The 18,236-nt window shown below is 42.2% G+C and overlaps 1 protein-coding gene across 1 annotated transcript; it reads left to right on the top strand.

Moving 5' to 3' along the window:
* The first annotated feature begins 1,770 nt into the window (after positions 1-1,770).
* Positions 1,771-17,007, top strand: DNAJC25 (DnaJ heat shock protein family (Hsp40) member C25). Its single transcript, XM_082270646.1, has 4 exons — positions 1,771-2,150; positions 9,101-9,253; positions 12,519-12,989; positions 16,631-17,007. The coding sequence occupies exons 1-4, from the start codon at positions 1,803-1,805 to the stop codon at positions 16,751-16,753; spliced, it is 1,095 nt and encodes a 364-aa protein (XP_082126772.1). The 5' UTR covers positions 1,771-1,802; the 3' UTR covers positions 16,754-17,007.
* The last annotated feature ends 1,229 nt before the right edge of the window (positions 17,008-18,236 follow it).

The raw sequence follows: 18,236 nt of genomic DNA, 5'->3' as shown, positions 1-18,236 counted from the left end.
ATTGACCGCTACAGGACCCGTTCTAATAGGAGCGACACAAGTCGCTCCGACTTAGAAAAAGGGTCCTGTACTACTTCGGGGCGACCTCGGAGCGACTTGCATAGACTTCCATTATGTGAAGTCCCTGCAAGTCGCTCCGAAGTCGTGGTGCACGGGACTGCACAAGTCGCCCCCGAAGTAGTAAGGAGTTGTGTTGCCTCAGTGTGAACCGGAGACTGACACCAAAATTGACAATAACAAACAAAAAACAACAAAACTTGTAAACAAAGCAGGCAGATCTCACTTACAGGCAGGGACAGATCAGCAGTTTCAGCTATGCTCAAATCTTTGATCTGTCTTTGCCTGTCACAGAGACCCCCCCCCCCCCCCACAAGTCAGTAAGGGCTCTTTCAAACGGTCCGCCTCCGTAGGTGGATCCGTGTTGCTCAGCGGGGATCGATCCGCAATCCCCGCTGAGCCGGCGGATGACAGCTCCGTCTCCGCTTGCAGATCGGAGAGGGAGGTGTCTCAGCCCCCGCTGCCCTCTATGGGGGATCGGATGAGAGCAGACTGCCTGTCCGCTCTCATCCGATCCGATCCGATCCGATTACTGAACGGATGGAAAAATAGGGTTTCCATCCGTCCAGATTTCACAGACAGGATCGGATACGGATGGCAGCGGGTGTCAGCGGAGGTGTCTCCGCTGACACCCGCTGCCCCATAGAGCTGCATGGAGGATCCGATCAGATCCGCCTAAAAAACTGACAGGTGGATCTGATCGGATCGCCTGTGTGAAAGAGCCCTAAGCATTAGGCATACATTTAACCCCTTGATCACCCCCAGTATTAACCCTTTCCCTGCCAGTGTCATTATTACAGTAACAGTGCATATTTTTAGCACTGATTACTGTAGTAATGTCATTGGTACCCCCAAAAGTGTCAAAAATGTCAGTTAGGGGTCTGATCTGTCCGCTGCATTGTCGCAGTCCCGCAAAAAATCGCAGATCGCCGCCATTACTAGTAAAGAAAAAAACAATAAAAATGACATAAATCTTTCCCATAGTTAGTAGACGCAATAACTTTTGCGCAAACCAATCAAAATACGCTTATTGTGATTTTTTTTTTTACAAAAAATATGTAGCAGGAAACAAATTGGCCTAAAATGTTAAAAAATTTTGATTTTATTTTTTTTTTGAGAATGTCATATAGCAGAATGTGAAAAATATTGTTTTTTTTTTTTTTCCAAAATTGTCGCTCTTTTTTTTATTAATATCACAAAAAATGAAAAGCGCAGAGGTGATCAAATACCCCCAAAAGAAAGCTCTCTTTGTGGGAAAAAAAGGACGTAAATTTCGTTTGGGTACGGCGTTGCATGACCGCGCAATCGTCAGTTAAATTCGCACAGTGCCGAATCGCAAAAAGTGGCCTGGACGTAAAGCAGGAAAAGTGGTTAAACAATAACAATTTTTATGTGTATTGCTGATTTGTCCGTTAAAGTAACGCAGTGCCGAATCGCAAAATAGAGCCTGGTCAGAAAGGGGGCGAATCCTTCCCGGGGCGAAAGTGGTTAAATATGGTGATAATAAAAAGATTGATATTTTATTCCTTATGTGATTTCTGGGTGGCCACAGTGAAAAGTCCCAATCATTGGCCTTTTTTCTTTTGGGTAGGCAAGGGTCCTTATGCTTAGTAATCAGCAATGTGTCCCATGTGAGTAGAGAAGCACTGTATGGCATTGAGCGTTGCTCGTTGTGCGCATACTAATAAAGTTATTGTGATGTACAGATCCTGCAGAGGCTCCTCCCTGATGTCACGTTGGAGCTGATGGCTGCTGACATGGCGGTCCCGGGGAAGGCGGAGGGGGAAGCAGCTGGATGCGGCGCCCCTCTCCTCTTTCCCGGGCCCTCCATGTCCCCTAGACTGTTATTCCTGCTCCTGAGCCTGGCGTGCCTGGCCGGCCGGGTGTGCGCCCTTATAGAAGGACTGTACTGCGGACAGCAAGTGTGCTATGATGTGCTGGGGGTGGACAGAGAGTCCAGCAAGGCGGACATCGCCCGGGCATACCGGCAGCTGGCCAGGAAGTACCACCCGGACCGGTACCGGTCTAATGAGGAGAAGGAGAGCGCACACAACAATTTCCTGCTGGTGGCCACAGCCTACGAGACTCTAAAGGTGAGGGCTAGGTGGGGGTGACACCTCATCCCTTTAATCCACAACACATATTAACCACTTAAGCCCCGGAACATTTTACCCCCTTCCTGACCAGGGCCTATTTTGCGATTCGGCACTGCGTGACTTTAACCACTTTACCACCGGAGGATTTTGCTGTCTTACGTCTGGGCCACTTTTTGCGATTCAACACTGTGCGACTTTAACTGACAATTGCGCAGTCATGCAACGCTGTACCCAAACGAAATTTACGTCCTTTTTTTCCCACAAACAGAGCTTTCTTTTGGTGCTATTTTATCACCTGTGCAATTTTTATTTTTTGTAAGAGCGACAATTTTGAAAAAAATAACAATATTTTTCACATTTTTTTTATATGAAATTACCCCCAAAAAATGTAAAAACCAAAATTTTTTAACATTTTAGGCCAATTTGTTTTCTGCTACATATTTTTGGTAAAAAAAAAAAATCACAATAAGCGTATTTTGATTGGTTTGCGCAAAAGTTATTGCGTTTACTAAGGGAAAGATTTCTGTCATTTTTACTGTTTTTTTTTTTTAACGAGTAATGGCGGCGATCTGCGATTTTTTTTTTTTTTTTTTTTTTTTTTTTTTGCGGGACTGCGACATTGTGGCGGACAGATCGGACCCCTGACTGACATTGACACTTTTGGGGGTACCAGTGACATTACTACAGTAATCAGTGCTATAAATATGCACTGTTACTGTAAAAATGACACTGGCAGGGAAGGGATTAACTTTATTGGAGAGGGAGGGGTTAAGTGTGTCCCTAGGAGTGTGATTCTAACTGTAAAGGGATGTGGCTGTTTGTGTAACTACAGAGTTATACGATCCTACATAGCAGGACTGTATGATCTCTGCGCTTACACAGGGGAGAATGACAGGCGGCTTTGTTTACATTAGCCGCCTGCCTTTCTCCCTCTGTACCGGAGGATCGCGAGTGACCGGCGGACATCGGGTCCGCTGGTCACACACGTGGACATGTTAGGGAGCGAGCGGGGACGGGAGGGCGGTGCACGCTCGCCCCTAGAGGCTCACAGGCTAGCGACGTAGTCTCAGGGGCTGACTGCCGCCGTAAATAGGCGTGCGGCAGTCGGCAAGTGGTTAATTACACAGGTTCTGTGGCTGATATAAGGCACTAAGTGGGTTTAATTACCACCTTAATCAGCCACAGAACCTGTGTAATTTAATGTGTGTCCTGGATTAAAGGAATGGGGTAGGTGGGGGTGACACTGCCTCCAAGCTTCCCATGAACTCTTTGGGTGCCAAGTGTGGGTCATCTAGGAGGCCTGCCCTGGGGTGGGTTCTTTGGACTACGCCAGGGGATGAATGGGGTCACTTGTCACAGCACAGGGGTGTAACGCCTTGTTCACCAAAGCAAGGTGGGGTCCACAGTCATGTGCGATTTGCATCAATACAAAAAAATTGGCGCAAATCGCACTGCAAAGGTTGGCATGCGATTTGAACAGGAATGAGGTGCGAATCGCATCCGATTTCCCCCTCTGCACCCGTCTGTGTAGAAAGGGATAAGCGCCGTCCAGTGTGAATTTAAAAAATGTTAGAACTAACCTCACGCTATATTACCAAAAGTATTGGGACCCCTGCCTTTACACGCACATGCGCTTTAGGGCGGGTTCTAACACGCGTGATGCGGAAACCCTGCGAATCCACTGCGGGTTCCCGCATCGCACTCAACTCGCAGGCAGTTCACACTGCCATATGCCAAACGCTGGGGGTGTCAATACAAAGCTAACGACACCCCCAGATCAGGTCGCATGAACTGTCAGTTCAGACATGAATCAGATGGCATAGGTGTTTACCCCCATGCCATCTGATTCTGGTGCAGACCATAAAAAGGTTCCTGTGTGGTCCGAATGCAATGGAAATTCAGCCATACAATCTGTATGGCGGAATTCGCAACCCACAGACATCGCATTTGATTTGCAGAGCAGTGCGCTGCGAATCGCATACGATGTCTGACATTGCATATATGTGAACCGGACTTAATGGCATCCCAGTCCTTAGTCTGTAGGGTTCCACCAATAAATCCACTAATTCTTAACACTGATTCTTACTGCAGCTACCTGGCCATGTGAAAGAGGCCTTAGAGTTTAAAGTGATTGGGTAAACCCTTGTAAAACAACCCATTCAGTTTAAAATAGAATTGAAAGACAAAACATTTGTGTAAAGATATTTTTGTTATATTAGATTTTTTTTTATAAGTGATCACATTCACTCTGTTTCATCTGTTCTCAACTGCATAAGAGTTGGGAGTAGAAACAGCAGAACACTGAACTTCCCAGTAAAATGCTGTTCTGTGGGGTGGCTTGTTAGGACAAGTCTGATCAGGCTGAGTTCCCAGCATAGCTAAAGAACTGACCATGGTGTGATCTCATGCCTAGTGTGGTCAGTTGATAATAGGAAAGCAGAGAGACTGGCAGGAACATCAGGAATTTCACATAAAGGAAGCAATACAAAGAGAACAGGATACATTTTCATCCAAATACATGGCACAGTAGGCACATATCGGGAGTATGTTATGTTGAGTTTACATGCTCTTTGAAGCCTATATCGGGGATAATGTTAAACTCCCTCTAACCGATGGATGGACAAAACATAAACTAAATGCCTGTTTTACTAAAACCACAGTTACACGACGCTGCAATCCCGTGCCATCTCTCTTTTGTTTACATGTGGCAGGGTTGTTCTTTGCGTGGATGTCACTGCTTTTGTAAAATGGACACTTCCTATTGGCTGTTCAGCAACTGGGTCCTCTTAGTGCCCATTCACACTACCGCGACTGGTCAGCCTGACAAGTCACGGTCCATGCAGTGCTACGGGAACCGTTCTAATAGGAGCGACACAAGTCGCTCCGACTTAGAAAGTAGTTCCTGTACTACTTCGGCGCGACATCGGAGCGACTTGCATAGACATTTATTATATGAAGTCCGTGCTAGTTGCGCCGAAGTCGCGGTGCACGCGACTTCACAGGTTGCCCCCGAAGTCGTGCTGCGGTAGTGTGAACCGGCACTTAGTATCCAGAAGAGGAATGATGTCAGCCATGGGGGATTGTAGGGGACCAGCTGGCAAGGGACCATGTGCAACACTGGGCTACCGGTCACCCAGAAACGACCCAGATGAGGGACCTTTGACTTAGGTGAGTATAACTTGCTACAGAAAAACACCTTGCAGGTGTAGGAGGGGGGGTTCCTATTTTGCCAAGAATGATGGTTTAATATGACCCATTTATTTTGTCCTAATTCCTGGAGTTGGGAAGGCTGCTAATTAGCCAAACTCTAAATGAATTAAACACAGAAACCTGTGCAGAACCAGCATTCTGAGCCAATGTCTACCCGGCTTTGACATACTTCTCAGTGGGAAAATAAGTTAAACAATGGCCACTTAAATAATTAGGTATAGCTTAACAGGGGTCTTCAAACTATGCCCTCCAGTTGTTCAGAAACTACAATTCCCATCATGTCAGAGATTTACAAAGCCTCATGGGACATGTAGTTCCACAACAGCTTGAGGGATGTGGTTTGAGGATCCCTGGCTTAGACAGTGCAGGTAACACTCTTTTCATCTGTTAAATGCCTAGGTGTATTGAACCGTATGGTGTTCAAATGGCTGATTGGCAGAGGTTCCAATTTAGGGTGCCGCTGCTAGAGGCAATTGGGCATGCAAACAGGTTTTCCACTTTGTCAAGCTTACACAGCTGACTTTTTAACAGCATGTTCATTATAGAAAAAAATCTGGTAGCTTTATTTTCATGTGAAATTCTGTACTGACATTAGTAAACTGTGAGTATGGCATGTTTGTTTACATTGCAGTGAGAACTCTGATCCTCTGTAGGGATGACTCATTCTTTCATTCCCATTTGGCAGTGTTTTTTTTTTTTTTTTCTCTACTCTACTAGAGTGCTGTAAGATTTTTATTGGTCCACATGTGTGAATCTCAGATTTTAGCCCCAGGTTGATTGAAATATATTTCAACAACCTAAAAAAAAGGGGAGTTTCAAAAACAGATGTAAAAAAATATATAAAAGACATGTCTAGGATAAAATCTAGAAACGTTTAGGAATTATTTTAAAACAAAAGTGTGTGTGTAAAAAATATATATATATATATATATATATATATATATATATATATATATATATGTGTGTGTGTGTATGTGTGTATATATATATATATATATATATATATATATATATATATATATATATATATATATATACGCACACACACTATATTAAGTATTGTATTGACACCTGCCTTTACACGCGCATAAACTTTAATGGCATCCCAGTCTTAAGGACCATACACACTATAAGATTTTCTGAAGACTTTTTCCTTTAGACTTACCAAAACCATATAATATGAGGTCAAACCTAAACACTTTCAATTTGTATGCAATCAGGCAGGCCCTTGTACTACATAGAAAAGGTAAATCTGAAGGAAATCTAACCACAAAAGTTGGATAGTGTGTATCCAGCTTTAGTCCATAGGGTTCAATATTGAGTTGGCCGACATTTTGCAGCTATAACAGCTTAAAGCGGAATTCCGGGCACAAAAACATTTTTTCAGTGAACATACCCCCCGGACAGTCAGGGCTACTTCATTCCGCAATGGCTAGCCTCTGATCTGTCCCGGTTCGCACTTACCTGCAAGATGAAATACTCACTTATAAAATTTCTTCTCCAGCATTGCCATCTCTGTTGTGGGCAGCTGAAGCCAGCACGATCCTCTTCTGCGTCCTCTTCCGCGTCTCCCAGAATGCGCCTTCACCGGCCCCTCTCGTCACTTCCGGTGCGGTGCCGCACTCCTACACAGCTTCTGGGCATGCCCAGAAGCTGTTTAGCGGGGAATGCGACGTCGCACCGGAAGTGACGAGCGGGGCCGGTGCCGTCGCATTGATTCCTGGGAGCGATGACGTTCAGCTCCCAGGAATCATTGCAAACCGGAAGAGACGGCGCGGGCCGAGGCCACAGAGGGAGGAAGTGACGAAAGGTGAGTATTTCTTTCTGCAATTACAAGGTAAGTAGAAAAAAAAAAAAAAAATAATCCTAACTATCCATTTCCTTTTCAGGTGAAGCAAAGCAAGCGGATGGCCACAAAATCGATTATGTCGATTTTGTGCCATGAACTCCGCTTTAAACTCTTCTGGGAAGGCGGTCCACAAGGTTTAGGAGTGTGTCTATGGGAATGTTTGACCATTCTTCCAGAAGCAGGCGTCCCGATACTTTTTACAATATTGTGTATGTATATGTATATATAAAGTCTACACGCCCCTATTAAAATGTCAGGTTTCTGTGATAAAAAAGTGGTACAATGATAACTTATTTCAGAACTTTTTCAGAACTTTTTCCACCTTTAGTGTGACCTATAAACTGTACAACTCAATTGAACAACAAACTGAAATCCCTTTCGGTGGAGGGAAGTGAAGCCCTTCCTTTGTTGGTTTGGATGTAGGTTTGTATGTTGGTTTGGATGTAGGTTTGTATGTTGGTTTGGATGTATGTTTGTATGTTGGTTTGGATGTATGTTTTGGGTTGTTGTCATGCTGAAAGATGAAGTTCCTCTTCGTGTTCAGCTTTCTAGCAGAAGTCTGCAGGTTTTGTGCCAATATTGACTGGTATTTGGAACTGTTCATAATTCTCTTTACCTTGACTAAGGCCCCGGTTCCAGCTGAAGAAATACAGTCCCAAAGCATGATGCTGCCCCCACCATGCTTCACTGTGAGTATGGTGTTTTTTGGTGATGTGCAGTGTTGTTTTTGTGCTAAACAAATCTTTTGGAAATATGGCCAAAAAGTTCAACCTTGGTTTCATCAGATCATAACACATTTTCCCACATGCTTTTGGGAGACTACAGATGTGTTTTTGCAAAATTTAGCCAGGCTTGGATGTTTTTTTTCGTAAATTTTGCCACTCTACCCCATAGCCCACACATATGAAGAATATGGGCGATTGTTGTCACATGTTCCACACAGCCTGTACTTGCCAGATATTCCTGCAGCTCCTTTAATGTTGCTGTAGGCCTCTTGGCAGCCTCCGTGACCAGTTTCCTTCTTGTCTTTTCATCAATTTTGGAGGGTCGTCCAGTTCTTGGTGATGTCACTGTTGTGCCATATTTTCTCCACTTGATGACTGTCTGTCTTCACTGTGTTCCATGGTATATCTAATGTCTTGGAAATTCTTTTGTAACCTTATCCTGACTGATACCTTTTACCAAAGAAATCCCTCTGATGCTTTGGAAGCTCTCTGCAGACCATGGCTTTTGCTGTAGGATGTGACTAAGAAAATGTCAGGAAAGACCTACTAGAACAGCTGGACTTTATTTGGGTTTAATTGTAGGTTTAAGTGATGGCAGGTGTGTACTTACTCCTATTTAACATGCGTTTGAATGTGATTACTTAATTCTGAACACAGCTACAGTTGTGCAACCACATTTATTTTTAGTTTTTATTCCCCCCCCCCCCTTTAAAAGATTTGTTTGTTTTTCAATTGAGTTGTAGAGATTGTAGGTCACATTAAAGGTGGAAGAAGTTCTGAAATTATTTCTTTGTCTCTTTTTTTTTTTTTCTACATCATGGAAAACTGACCTTTTTTATAGGGGTGTGTAGACTTATTTTACATCTATTGTGTATGTGTATATGTATGTATGTATGTATGTGTGTGTGTGTATAATATACCTGTGGACACAGGCAACTAGTCATTGCAGTGTACAGGCTCGTGGCTACTGTTAACCGCATGCGGCTATTAATTCCAACAGCAGGAATCAGTAGGTTCCTGCTGCTAAGATTGACAGCATGGCAAAACGCCTGTGCGAACAGTGCCTAAAACAAAACCTAATACCTTGGTTCAGTCTTGGTGTTTAATTCTTATGCTTTAAAATACATTTTTAATGGTTTTTTATTGTAAATTTTCCCTGTTAGGATGAGGAAACGCGGAAGGATTATGATTACATGTTGGATCACCCTGAGGAATACTACAGACACTACTATCATTACTATAGTAGGAGGCTGGCGCCGAAGGTGGATGTGAGAATTGTCATCTTAGTTACAGTGTGTGTCATCTCAGTTTTTCAGGTAATTCGTAGTCTTTTGAAAACTACTTGCTTTTGCTTAATGTAGAACTGGAGCCCAAAAAAAAAAAAAAAAAAAAAACAGTTCTTCAAAGGCATTGTTCTTAATCAAGAAACTATTTCTTTTAAACTTTGACCTTGTCTCTCCTTTTAACCTCTCCTCTATATCTTTGGGATTTTTTTTAAATAAAAGCCAGGGGAAGGATTGAGCTGGACGCATCATTCTTGTCTAGGTGACCATGGCGGCAGGGTGCTGGCTGCATAAAGTGAAAACAAAGTAAACCATTAAAAAAAACAAAAATCTAAACGTGGATTTTCATTGTGGCAGTGGGAGTTGATCTAGAAAGAGGACTCTGAAGGGTGAGCGTCCGTTTTAAATTTTATAGCTTCATTCTTCACTGCACTTCCTTCCCCAACTGTCCCACACGTTATTCCACATGTTAGCCTGTTATCATCTGCGGGAGATATCAGCTATCTCCTGGAATGGGCCATTTGGGAGATGCACATGCCTGGGGCTGCAGAAGAAAAAAACTGCATTCTTATATTGCACGTATATAGGCAATGCAGTTGTGCTGGGTATACTGGACTATTGGATGAATGTAATGCATCTAAAATCTGTAAAAATAAGAAAAATGAACAGGGTGCTTTAGGGAGTGAATTATTTTTTTTTTTTGATACATTTTAAGTGAGGTCCATTGCTTTTCTTGTAGTGTTACAGGTGTACTGCTGGGTGGGTTTTTTGTTTTTGTTCTTTTTTTGCATGTTTAGTGAAAATGGTAATGTACCTGGATTCTTTAGGGCTGGTTGACATCAGAATGTAATGCGGGGAACTTGCTTTGCGTGCCTGTTTTACAAACCATATTTAAAACTCACTGCAGTTGCCATCTGCAGCGGGTTTCAATGTTAAGCTAATGACACCCCAAATGCAGGTTGCAAAGGCAGTGCTTTTGCCTGCATCGGCTCACATGGTAAATTACCATATAATGCAATTGCAGTGAGTTTTCATACACTACTTTTGGTGCGGTGTGATTTCAGCCCATTCAGAATAAACACAGAACTGCATATGAACTGGCCCTTGAAGAGGTTGTAAACTCAAAAAAAAACACTGTAAGACAAAGGCATATTGAGCTAGTATGCATCCCTCACTAGCTCATTATGAAATACTTACCTTAGAATGAAGCCCCACGCAGTGCCGCCCGCTCAGCAGTGACACGGCTGACATTTTTAGTCATCCTGCTTCCTGGTTCGCGCCCTCCAGCCATCTGATTGGCACGATGACATCACTCCCGCACATGCGTGTGGGAGCCGCCGTTCACGGCACAGGGCTCTGAAGGAATGGCACAGGTGGCCGTTCCTTCAGAGCGCATGCGCCGATGATTTCATTGGCTGCATGAAAAGTAAATATCTCCTAAACGGTGCAAGTTTAGGAGATATTTACAGTACCTATAGGGTAAGCCTTACCTATAGGTACAATTTACAGAGGGGGGTTTACAACCTCTTTAATATTTTGTGGGAAAGAAATTGGGTAATGTTCTATTTGTTAGGTAGGTTTGGCTAATGTTCTTCCTCTTTTTCAGGAAACTAGAGGTGCAAACAAACTTTGTGTTTTCCAGCACTGGGTTGATGTTTCAAGAAACGAATTTAGTAATTTAATGGTATTCAGATGAGAACACTGGACTCATGAATGAATGACCCAAAGTACATCATTGGAGTACATATGACATGTAGTATGTCCAGTCCTTCTGCCCTGCTACAATCTCCTCTAGCACTTGCAAGCAATTCCTGGCTCTCAAAACAGTGGGGAGTTGCCGTGTGAAATACAGCGGCTTTAGAAGCAGCAAGGGACCACCTGACACAGTGCAGTGGATTTACAAAATCTGGTGCAGCTGTGCATGGTAGCCAATCGGTCTTTAACTTCAGCTTGTTTAATCTTTGACAAAAAAAAAACTGGAAGCTGAATGGTTTCCATGCAGAGCTGCACCAGATTTTGCACTTTCCTGTTTTAGTAAATCGGCCTTGATGTTTATCAACACTGTTCAGATGGGAAATCCAAAAAATAGGAGATAACGTAGTTATTTTTGTTTCATTTATCTGCAGATCAAATGAGTGAAGTTTGATCTGCATATGATATCTAGGCTATATCTATATATGACTAGGCGGGGGTGGCATGCTCTGTGATCAGTGTCCGGAGCACGCTGCTGATCACAGATCGGGGTAAAGAGCCTTTAAAGGGCTTTATACCTCGTGATCAGCTGATCACGGATGTCAAAAGAAGCCAGTAATCGGAACTCCTTTGCTCATGCTGACATGAGGATAGGAGAAGAGTGCAGATAACTGGCTTCTCTAAAAGAGACATTTACATTGATAATCGGGCCATTGATTATCAGTGTCCTGGTTATCAGTGCAGTCCAAACAGTGCCCACCAGTGCTGCCAGTCGGTGCCCACCAATTTCCATAAGTGCCGCCTCATCGGCGGCCATCAGTACAGCCTCATCAGCGCACATCAGTAAAGGAGAAAAATTACCGGTTTCCAAAATGTTATAATCAACCATGAAAGTTATTTTTTGCAAAAAAAAAAAAAAAACATAATGGTGATTAAATACCACAAAAAGAAAGTTTGTTTTTTTGTGGGAATAAAAATGATACAACTTTTGTTTCGGTAAAGTGTTGCATGACTTCCCAATTGTCATTCAGAGTGCCACAGCACTTACTGAAAATTTGCCTGGTCAGGAAGGGGGTAAAAGTGCCCAGTAGGCAAGTAGTTAATGTAACCAGACAAGTAAAAATTATTTATTTTTCTTTTTTTTTTGTTTCCATTTTAATAACCATTAATACTTTTTTATTTTTTATTTATTTATTCAGTATATCTAGACAGGAATTGTCTGTCAGATATATGTGATGTATTACACAATCCAATTCCAACTGGAAGAGGTACTTATAGCTTTGTGACACAGTCCCATACATGGCCTCTAACCTTGACCATCTTTCTCAATATACACAGGGACCCCCAAGGTCATTTGATCTTTGGTGTTTATTAGACTTGCTTAGGTGCAGTAGCAGAGTGTCTCCCTGGCTAATCATAACAGCTGGGTTGGAGAAAGAATGGGTTACATGGCTATTCAAACTAAAATATTTTATGTATTATTTCTTTAACAAAGCAGCTATTTTTTATTTTACTTGAAGTAACAACTTGTCCATAGCTTGATTGCACCCATGCATGCATGCTTTCATTTTGGCATTACCTTAACTTTTTTCTTTTTCTTTCCCAGTTTTACAGTTGGAGAAGTAGCTACAATGAAGCCATTAAATACTTAGCAACAGTGCCAAAATACCGAATCCAGGCCACTGAAATAGCAAAACAGCAAGGTTTATTAAATCGTGCAAAAGAAAAGGGGAAGAACAGGAGGTCTAAAGAAGAAATCAAGGAGGAAGAGGAGGAGCGAATAAGGGACATTATAAAGAACAAAATAGACATCAAAGGAGGTTATCAAAAACCACAAATATACGACATCCTGCTATTCCAGATAGTCTTTTTCCCCTATTATTTGTTTAAGTACATCACCTGGTACGTTCAATGGATGTATAGATTCAACATTAAACGGGAGGAGTATGGTGAAGAGGAAAAACTCTACCTCATCCGGAGAAACATGAAAATGTCACAGACCCAGTTTGATAGTTTAGAAGATGATAAGAAAAAATTGTTTCTTGAGGAGGAGCTATGGAAACGAGAAAATTATGAAGTAAGTAGAGGGTAAAACCATTTTGAGTAAACAGTAGAGATCTATACTGTATATGAGCATAATGGATTGTGTTCGCCCATGGGGTAATTAATTTAATTTAATATTCAAAATCATTGAAATGTACTTAAAGTAGAAGTTCACCCAAAACCTAATGAACTCTAAACCTATTGGCAGCCACATTCTAATACTAATATATTTAACCCTATAAAGAAGAAATCACTATACATTCCTTTTCTGAAGCCAATCCAGTCCAGATTCCAGGTGTAGATGTATGCAGGAGAGAACTGACAACGGCTGGGAAGTGATGTCATCCATAAAGTTACTATGGAGCTTCCATTGTCGGCTGCCTCTCCTGCACATGCCTACACACAGAAGCCGCTGCTGACAGCTCAGCGTGGGACCGGACCCGGGCAGCTGCAGAAAAAGTATGTATAGCAATTTCTTCTTTACAGGCCTAGATAAGATACGTTTTTAGCATGTGGCTGCAAGTAGGTTTAGAGTAAGGTGAATTCTACTTTTAAGTGTAACTAAAGCCTCGTACACACGCAACGATTATCGGCCGACCGATCGTCAGACTTTTGTCCAAGTTGTGTTTTGTTGGTTGGAATGTGCCTAGACAGCACACAAATTTTCTCGGCCAACAAAATTCTACTTCAGAAGTGATGTCATGTGTTGGTTTGCTTTCTTTGTGTTTTTTCTTCACTGAGCATGCCCAGACTTGCTCATCAGATTTTTCCCTGTCGAAATCTGTACTGGCTGCACGAAAATCAGCCGTTGTGTTGACGGCCAACAAAAATTTTATAGTCTGCACACCAGATTTTTTTCGGCCGAAAAGTCGGAGTCGGTTGTCGGAAGCATCATACTAACAAGCCGAAAATCAGCAGATCGGACGTTGGCCGAAAATTCCCTGCCAATTTTCGACGCGTGTGTACGGGGCTTTAAGGTAATTTCTTTTAATTTTGGATAGAGTAAGGGAGGATTAAAACCCCTGTGTTTTTTTTTTTTTTTTTTGCGCCATCTGTGTTCCATTGAGGAAATTCCCTTTTTGCTTCTGTGGGTTGAACTTGTGTCTTTTTTTCAGCCAGACGAAGTATGTAACTTCCTGTCCCATAGCCAAAACAGAAAGTGAGAGGAAATTCCTCCAAAGTGTGGGAATCCCGGATGTCACCAGGGTCTCCAGCACTAATGTCCCTATTGGAAGAACTTCTCCCTATTTGTGTTCCAGTGTTAACCTAAAATTTTGGAATTTTCTTTTACTTTCATTTAGAGATTCACTGAAATTTTGGCGGCTAAAAATGGTTATCGGCATTTTGCCGATAAGAGTAAAAGGTGCCAATAATGGCACTTTTTTTTTATAGGTCATGTGCCTCAAAAACAAAGTCAAATACATACACGGGTGTGTTATTGATGCATTCTTGCTGCATTTTCAATGCATTTCAATGGGGAGGTGCTTTTTTTTTTTTTTTTTTGATACAGTATTTTTAACTGACCAAAAATACAGCAAGCTACAGTAGTGCAATGAAATAGTGTGAAGACATACGTAGAATTTAAAGGGATAGATTTTTTTTTAGCTTTTCTTGCGCTAAAAGTGCCAATAATGGCCGCCAATAAGTCATATTCATTTAAATTCATTATATTAATTGAAGAGTCAAATACAATACAATTTTATATATTGTATAAAACTGCCTGGCCAAAAAAAAGTCGCCAGCAAAAAAAGAAAAAAGTCACTTTTAATATTTCGTTGGCTTTGATTAAGGCACGCATTTGCTGTGGCATTGTTTCGGTAAGCTTCTGCAATGTCACAAAATGTATTTCCGTCCAGTGTTGCGTTAATTTTTCACCAAGATCTTGTATTGATGATGGGAGAGTCGGACCACAAAGACTTCTCCAGCACATCCCAAAGATTCTCAATGGGGTTAAGTTCTGAACTCTGTGGTGGCCAATCCATGTGTGAAAATTATGTCTCATGCTTCCTGTCCCTGAACCACTCTTTCACAATTTGAGCCCGATGAATCCTGGCATTGTCATCTTTGAATATGCCTGTTCCATCAGGGAAGAAAAAATCCATTAACCACTTAAGCCCCGGAGGATTTGGCTGCTAAACGACCAGGGGTTATTTTGCGATTCGGCACTGCGTGACTTTAACGGACAATTGCACGGTCGTGCGACGCTGTACCTAAACGAATTTGGCGTCCTTTTTTTCCCACAAACAGAGCTTTCTTTTGGCGGTATTTGATCACCTGTGCGATTTTTTGATCACGCGCTATAAACAAAAAAAGAGCGTCAATTTTGCAAAAATAATATTTTTCCCTTTTTTTTATATGAAATTCCCCCCAAAAAAAATGTAAAAATCAAAATTTTTTAACATTTTCGGCCAATTTGTTTTATGCTACCTATGTTTGGTAAAAAAAATCGCAAAAAGCGTATTTTGATTGGTTTGCGCAAAAGTTATTGCGTTTACTGACTAAGGGAAAGATTTTTGTCATTTTTGTTGTTTTTTTTTTTTTTAACGCGTAATGGCGGCGATCTGCGATTTTTATTTTTTTTTTTTTGCGGTACTGCGACATTGCGGCGGACAGATCGGACCCTTGACTGACATTTTTGACACTTTTGGGGTTACCAGTGACATTTCTACAGTAATCAGTGCTATATATATATGCACTGTTACTGTAAAAATACACTGGTAGTGAAGGGGTTAACTTTATTTGAGAGGGAGGGGCTGTGTGTTTCCCTAGGGGCGTGATTCTAACTGTGATTGGCTGTGGCTTCAGCTGTATGCAGAGTGATCAACGGATCTACATAGTAGATCCATATGATCAGCTCTCATACAGAGGGGAGAATGACAGGCAGCTTGTTTACACAAGCTGCCTGACTTTCTCCCTCTCCCCCGCCGATCGCAGAGTGGCCGGCGGACATCGGGTCCGCCGGTCACACGCGCAGGTGGGTCCGTGACCACGCGGGAGCACGCCTCCGGCGGCGCACGCTCGCTCCCTAGACCCTCACAAGCTAGTGACGTAGCCCTACGTCACTTTGCCTGTGAGGGGCTGACCACCGACGTAGATCGGCGTGCGGCGGTCGGCAAGTGGTTAATGGAATAACCTGGTCATTCGGTATATTCAGGTAGTCAGCTGATCTCATTCTTTGGGCACATGCAGTAATTATCCAATTGCATGGTTACTGCATGCTTAGTTTAGTTAGTTGCTTAGTTAATTCCAGGTGGTGACTTTAGGGCGAATCTCCCTAATGGAAGCACAGACAGCAGTAACAGCCTGAAAGGTGTTCTAATCCCTCTGCACTCTATCTAAAAGTTTTAGGTGAGTCCAGGTTGGATGCAGTTGGCTACACCTTTGTTCACATTTTCATTCCACCAGTTGTAATGAATCCACTCCATTATGTTAATGTGTGTGACTGTGTATATAAAAAAGTACACATCTGTTATATTAGCGCTTAGTGATCCGCCTGTTCCCTGCATACATTAGATCTTGAGTTTAATTTGACTGTAGTTTGTGCCAATGGTAGATCCAGTATAGATTATGCGCTCTGGGTCTGGGAGTTGTTATAGGATGTTTCAGTAAATGCAGCTTGGAAAAGGAAAACTGGGAAAGCAAAATCAAGCAATTCTGTTTTGTGGTTTTCTATAGTTATACAAAAAAGAGCAAGAAGAAGAAATGAAAAAGAAGATGGCTTCAGACCCTCGGTGGAAGAGATACAGGAGGTGGATGAAAAACGAGGGACCAGGAAGACTGACATTTGCAGATGATTGATTGGCTTGTTCCTTGACAGAATATTTTCTTATAATAAATTATGAGAGATTTTTGTACCCACTGCAACAATATGTTATCCTCACCGGCATCATTTCTTTTACAGCAATACATGCTTATTGAAGTTAACATCATATGAACAAATTATTTTCAGAAAATGGTTGCTTCTTTTTTATCACAATTCAAAATCTTATCATACCATTCTGAATCTACATACTAGGAGAGTATCAGACAATTAAAAATGTATTTTAATATTATTGATGGTAGAGGTCTCCTGCACTGCTTTTGTAGTTTTTTCTTTTTTTTTGGTCTTACAAAAACCATATCTTGTAAAGAGAGGGAAGTTGTCATGGTTTTTCAAGTCATTGATACTGCAAGAGACACTACAGCTTTAGGACATAATCTAATGTGCCGATCTAGCTCCTTCTTGACCAGCTCAACATCCAAAAGTGAAGAATAATCACAGGTTTACAATTTTCTGTATTTGACATACTGTAAAACACAGACCGAAGCTCCCTTGCAATTTAGGTTGCTTATAGCAATTATGTTTTAAGCTATTATTCACACCTGTATTGAAATGAATAAGATTCCTATTGCTTAGCGTTGTCACAGGTAGGATTATGCATAAAAGCATGCAAAAGTGGGGCAAAGAGAAACCTATACGTATGCCAAATTATTTAAGATGACAACTGAGCACATAATTGGTGTGACTGGATCTTCAGTTTTTGGCACTGGTGATTTCATTAGGATAGTTGAATATCAAATGTAAATGCAAGTCTGATTTAGATGAGTGGAACCTAGGCTGATGCTACCATTATCATGACTGCTACACTTGCTTTTAAAGTGAATCTTGCACACAGAGGCCAAAACATATTCACTTTAACTTAGCCCTCCGCTGCACGTAATTGCCTTCTTTTTACTCGCCCAATGTTCCGGTAAGTATCTTGGATCAAAGGAAAGGCCAATGCGACAGTGCTGATTGACCCAGTTGTTCCTGACCTCTGGCGCTTCCTTTGACAGTTGGCGCTGAATGGATACTGGGTACACATGGGCTAATTATCGTACAGTATCTGCCAGTTCAACAGGAACCAGCAATTTTATCAGTGCGTACAGCAGTCTGGCTGACAGAAGCTGGTCCGTTGACACCCGCCAGCATCTGATTTGATCTTGTCCACTAAAAACAGACGGATGGAAATCTATTCCCCATCCGTCTATCGGATCGAATGGCAGTCGGGTGTAAATGGACAGACGGTCTGTTCACATCCGACCGCCTATAGAGGTGAGTGGGCTGTGTCTGTCCGCTTCACATGAACGGAGACGGACATGGACCAGCCATCTGCCTGCTCAGTGGGAATCAGTGGACTGATTCAACACTGAGCACGCAGACTCCAGAAGAGCGTGCTCCATGTGTAAGTGCCGGTTCACACTTCCGCGTGTGCGGCGATCGCATGTAATATTGGAGCGCACTGCTCCTTCATTACATGTG

Source organism: Pelophylax lessonae (genome assembly GCF_965119305.1).
Source record: "Pelophylax lessonae genome assembly, chromosome: 1".
Taxonomy (NCBI): domain Eukaryota; kingdom Metazoa; phylum Chordata; class Amphibia; order Anura; family Ranidae; genus Pelophylax; species Pelophylax lessonae.
The sequence above is the reverse complement of the archived record's forward strand: the minus strand, read 5'-3'. Positions and strand labels throughout refer to the sequence as shown.

Bases quoted from the DNA above. Each gene is read 5' to 3' on its own strand.
- DNAJC25 (XM_082270646.1), top strand. From the start codon at position 1,803: ATGGCTGCTGACATGGCGGTCCCGGGGAAGGCGGAGGGGGAAGCAGCT. The intron at 2,151-9,100 runs GTGAGGGCTAGG...TTTCCCTGTTAG, and splicing joins CAGCCTACGAGACTCTAAAG to GATGAGGAAACGCGGAAGGA. The intron at 12,990-16,630 runs GTAAGTAGAGGG...GGTTTTCTATAG, and splicing joins GGAAACGAGAAAATTATGAA to TTATACAAAAAAGAGCAAGA.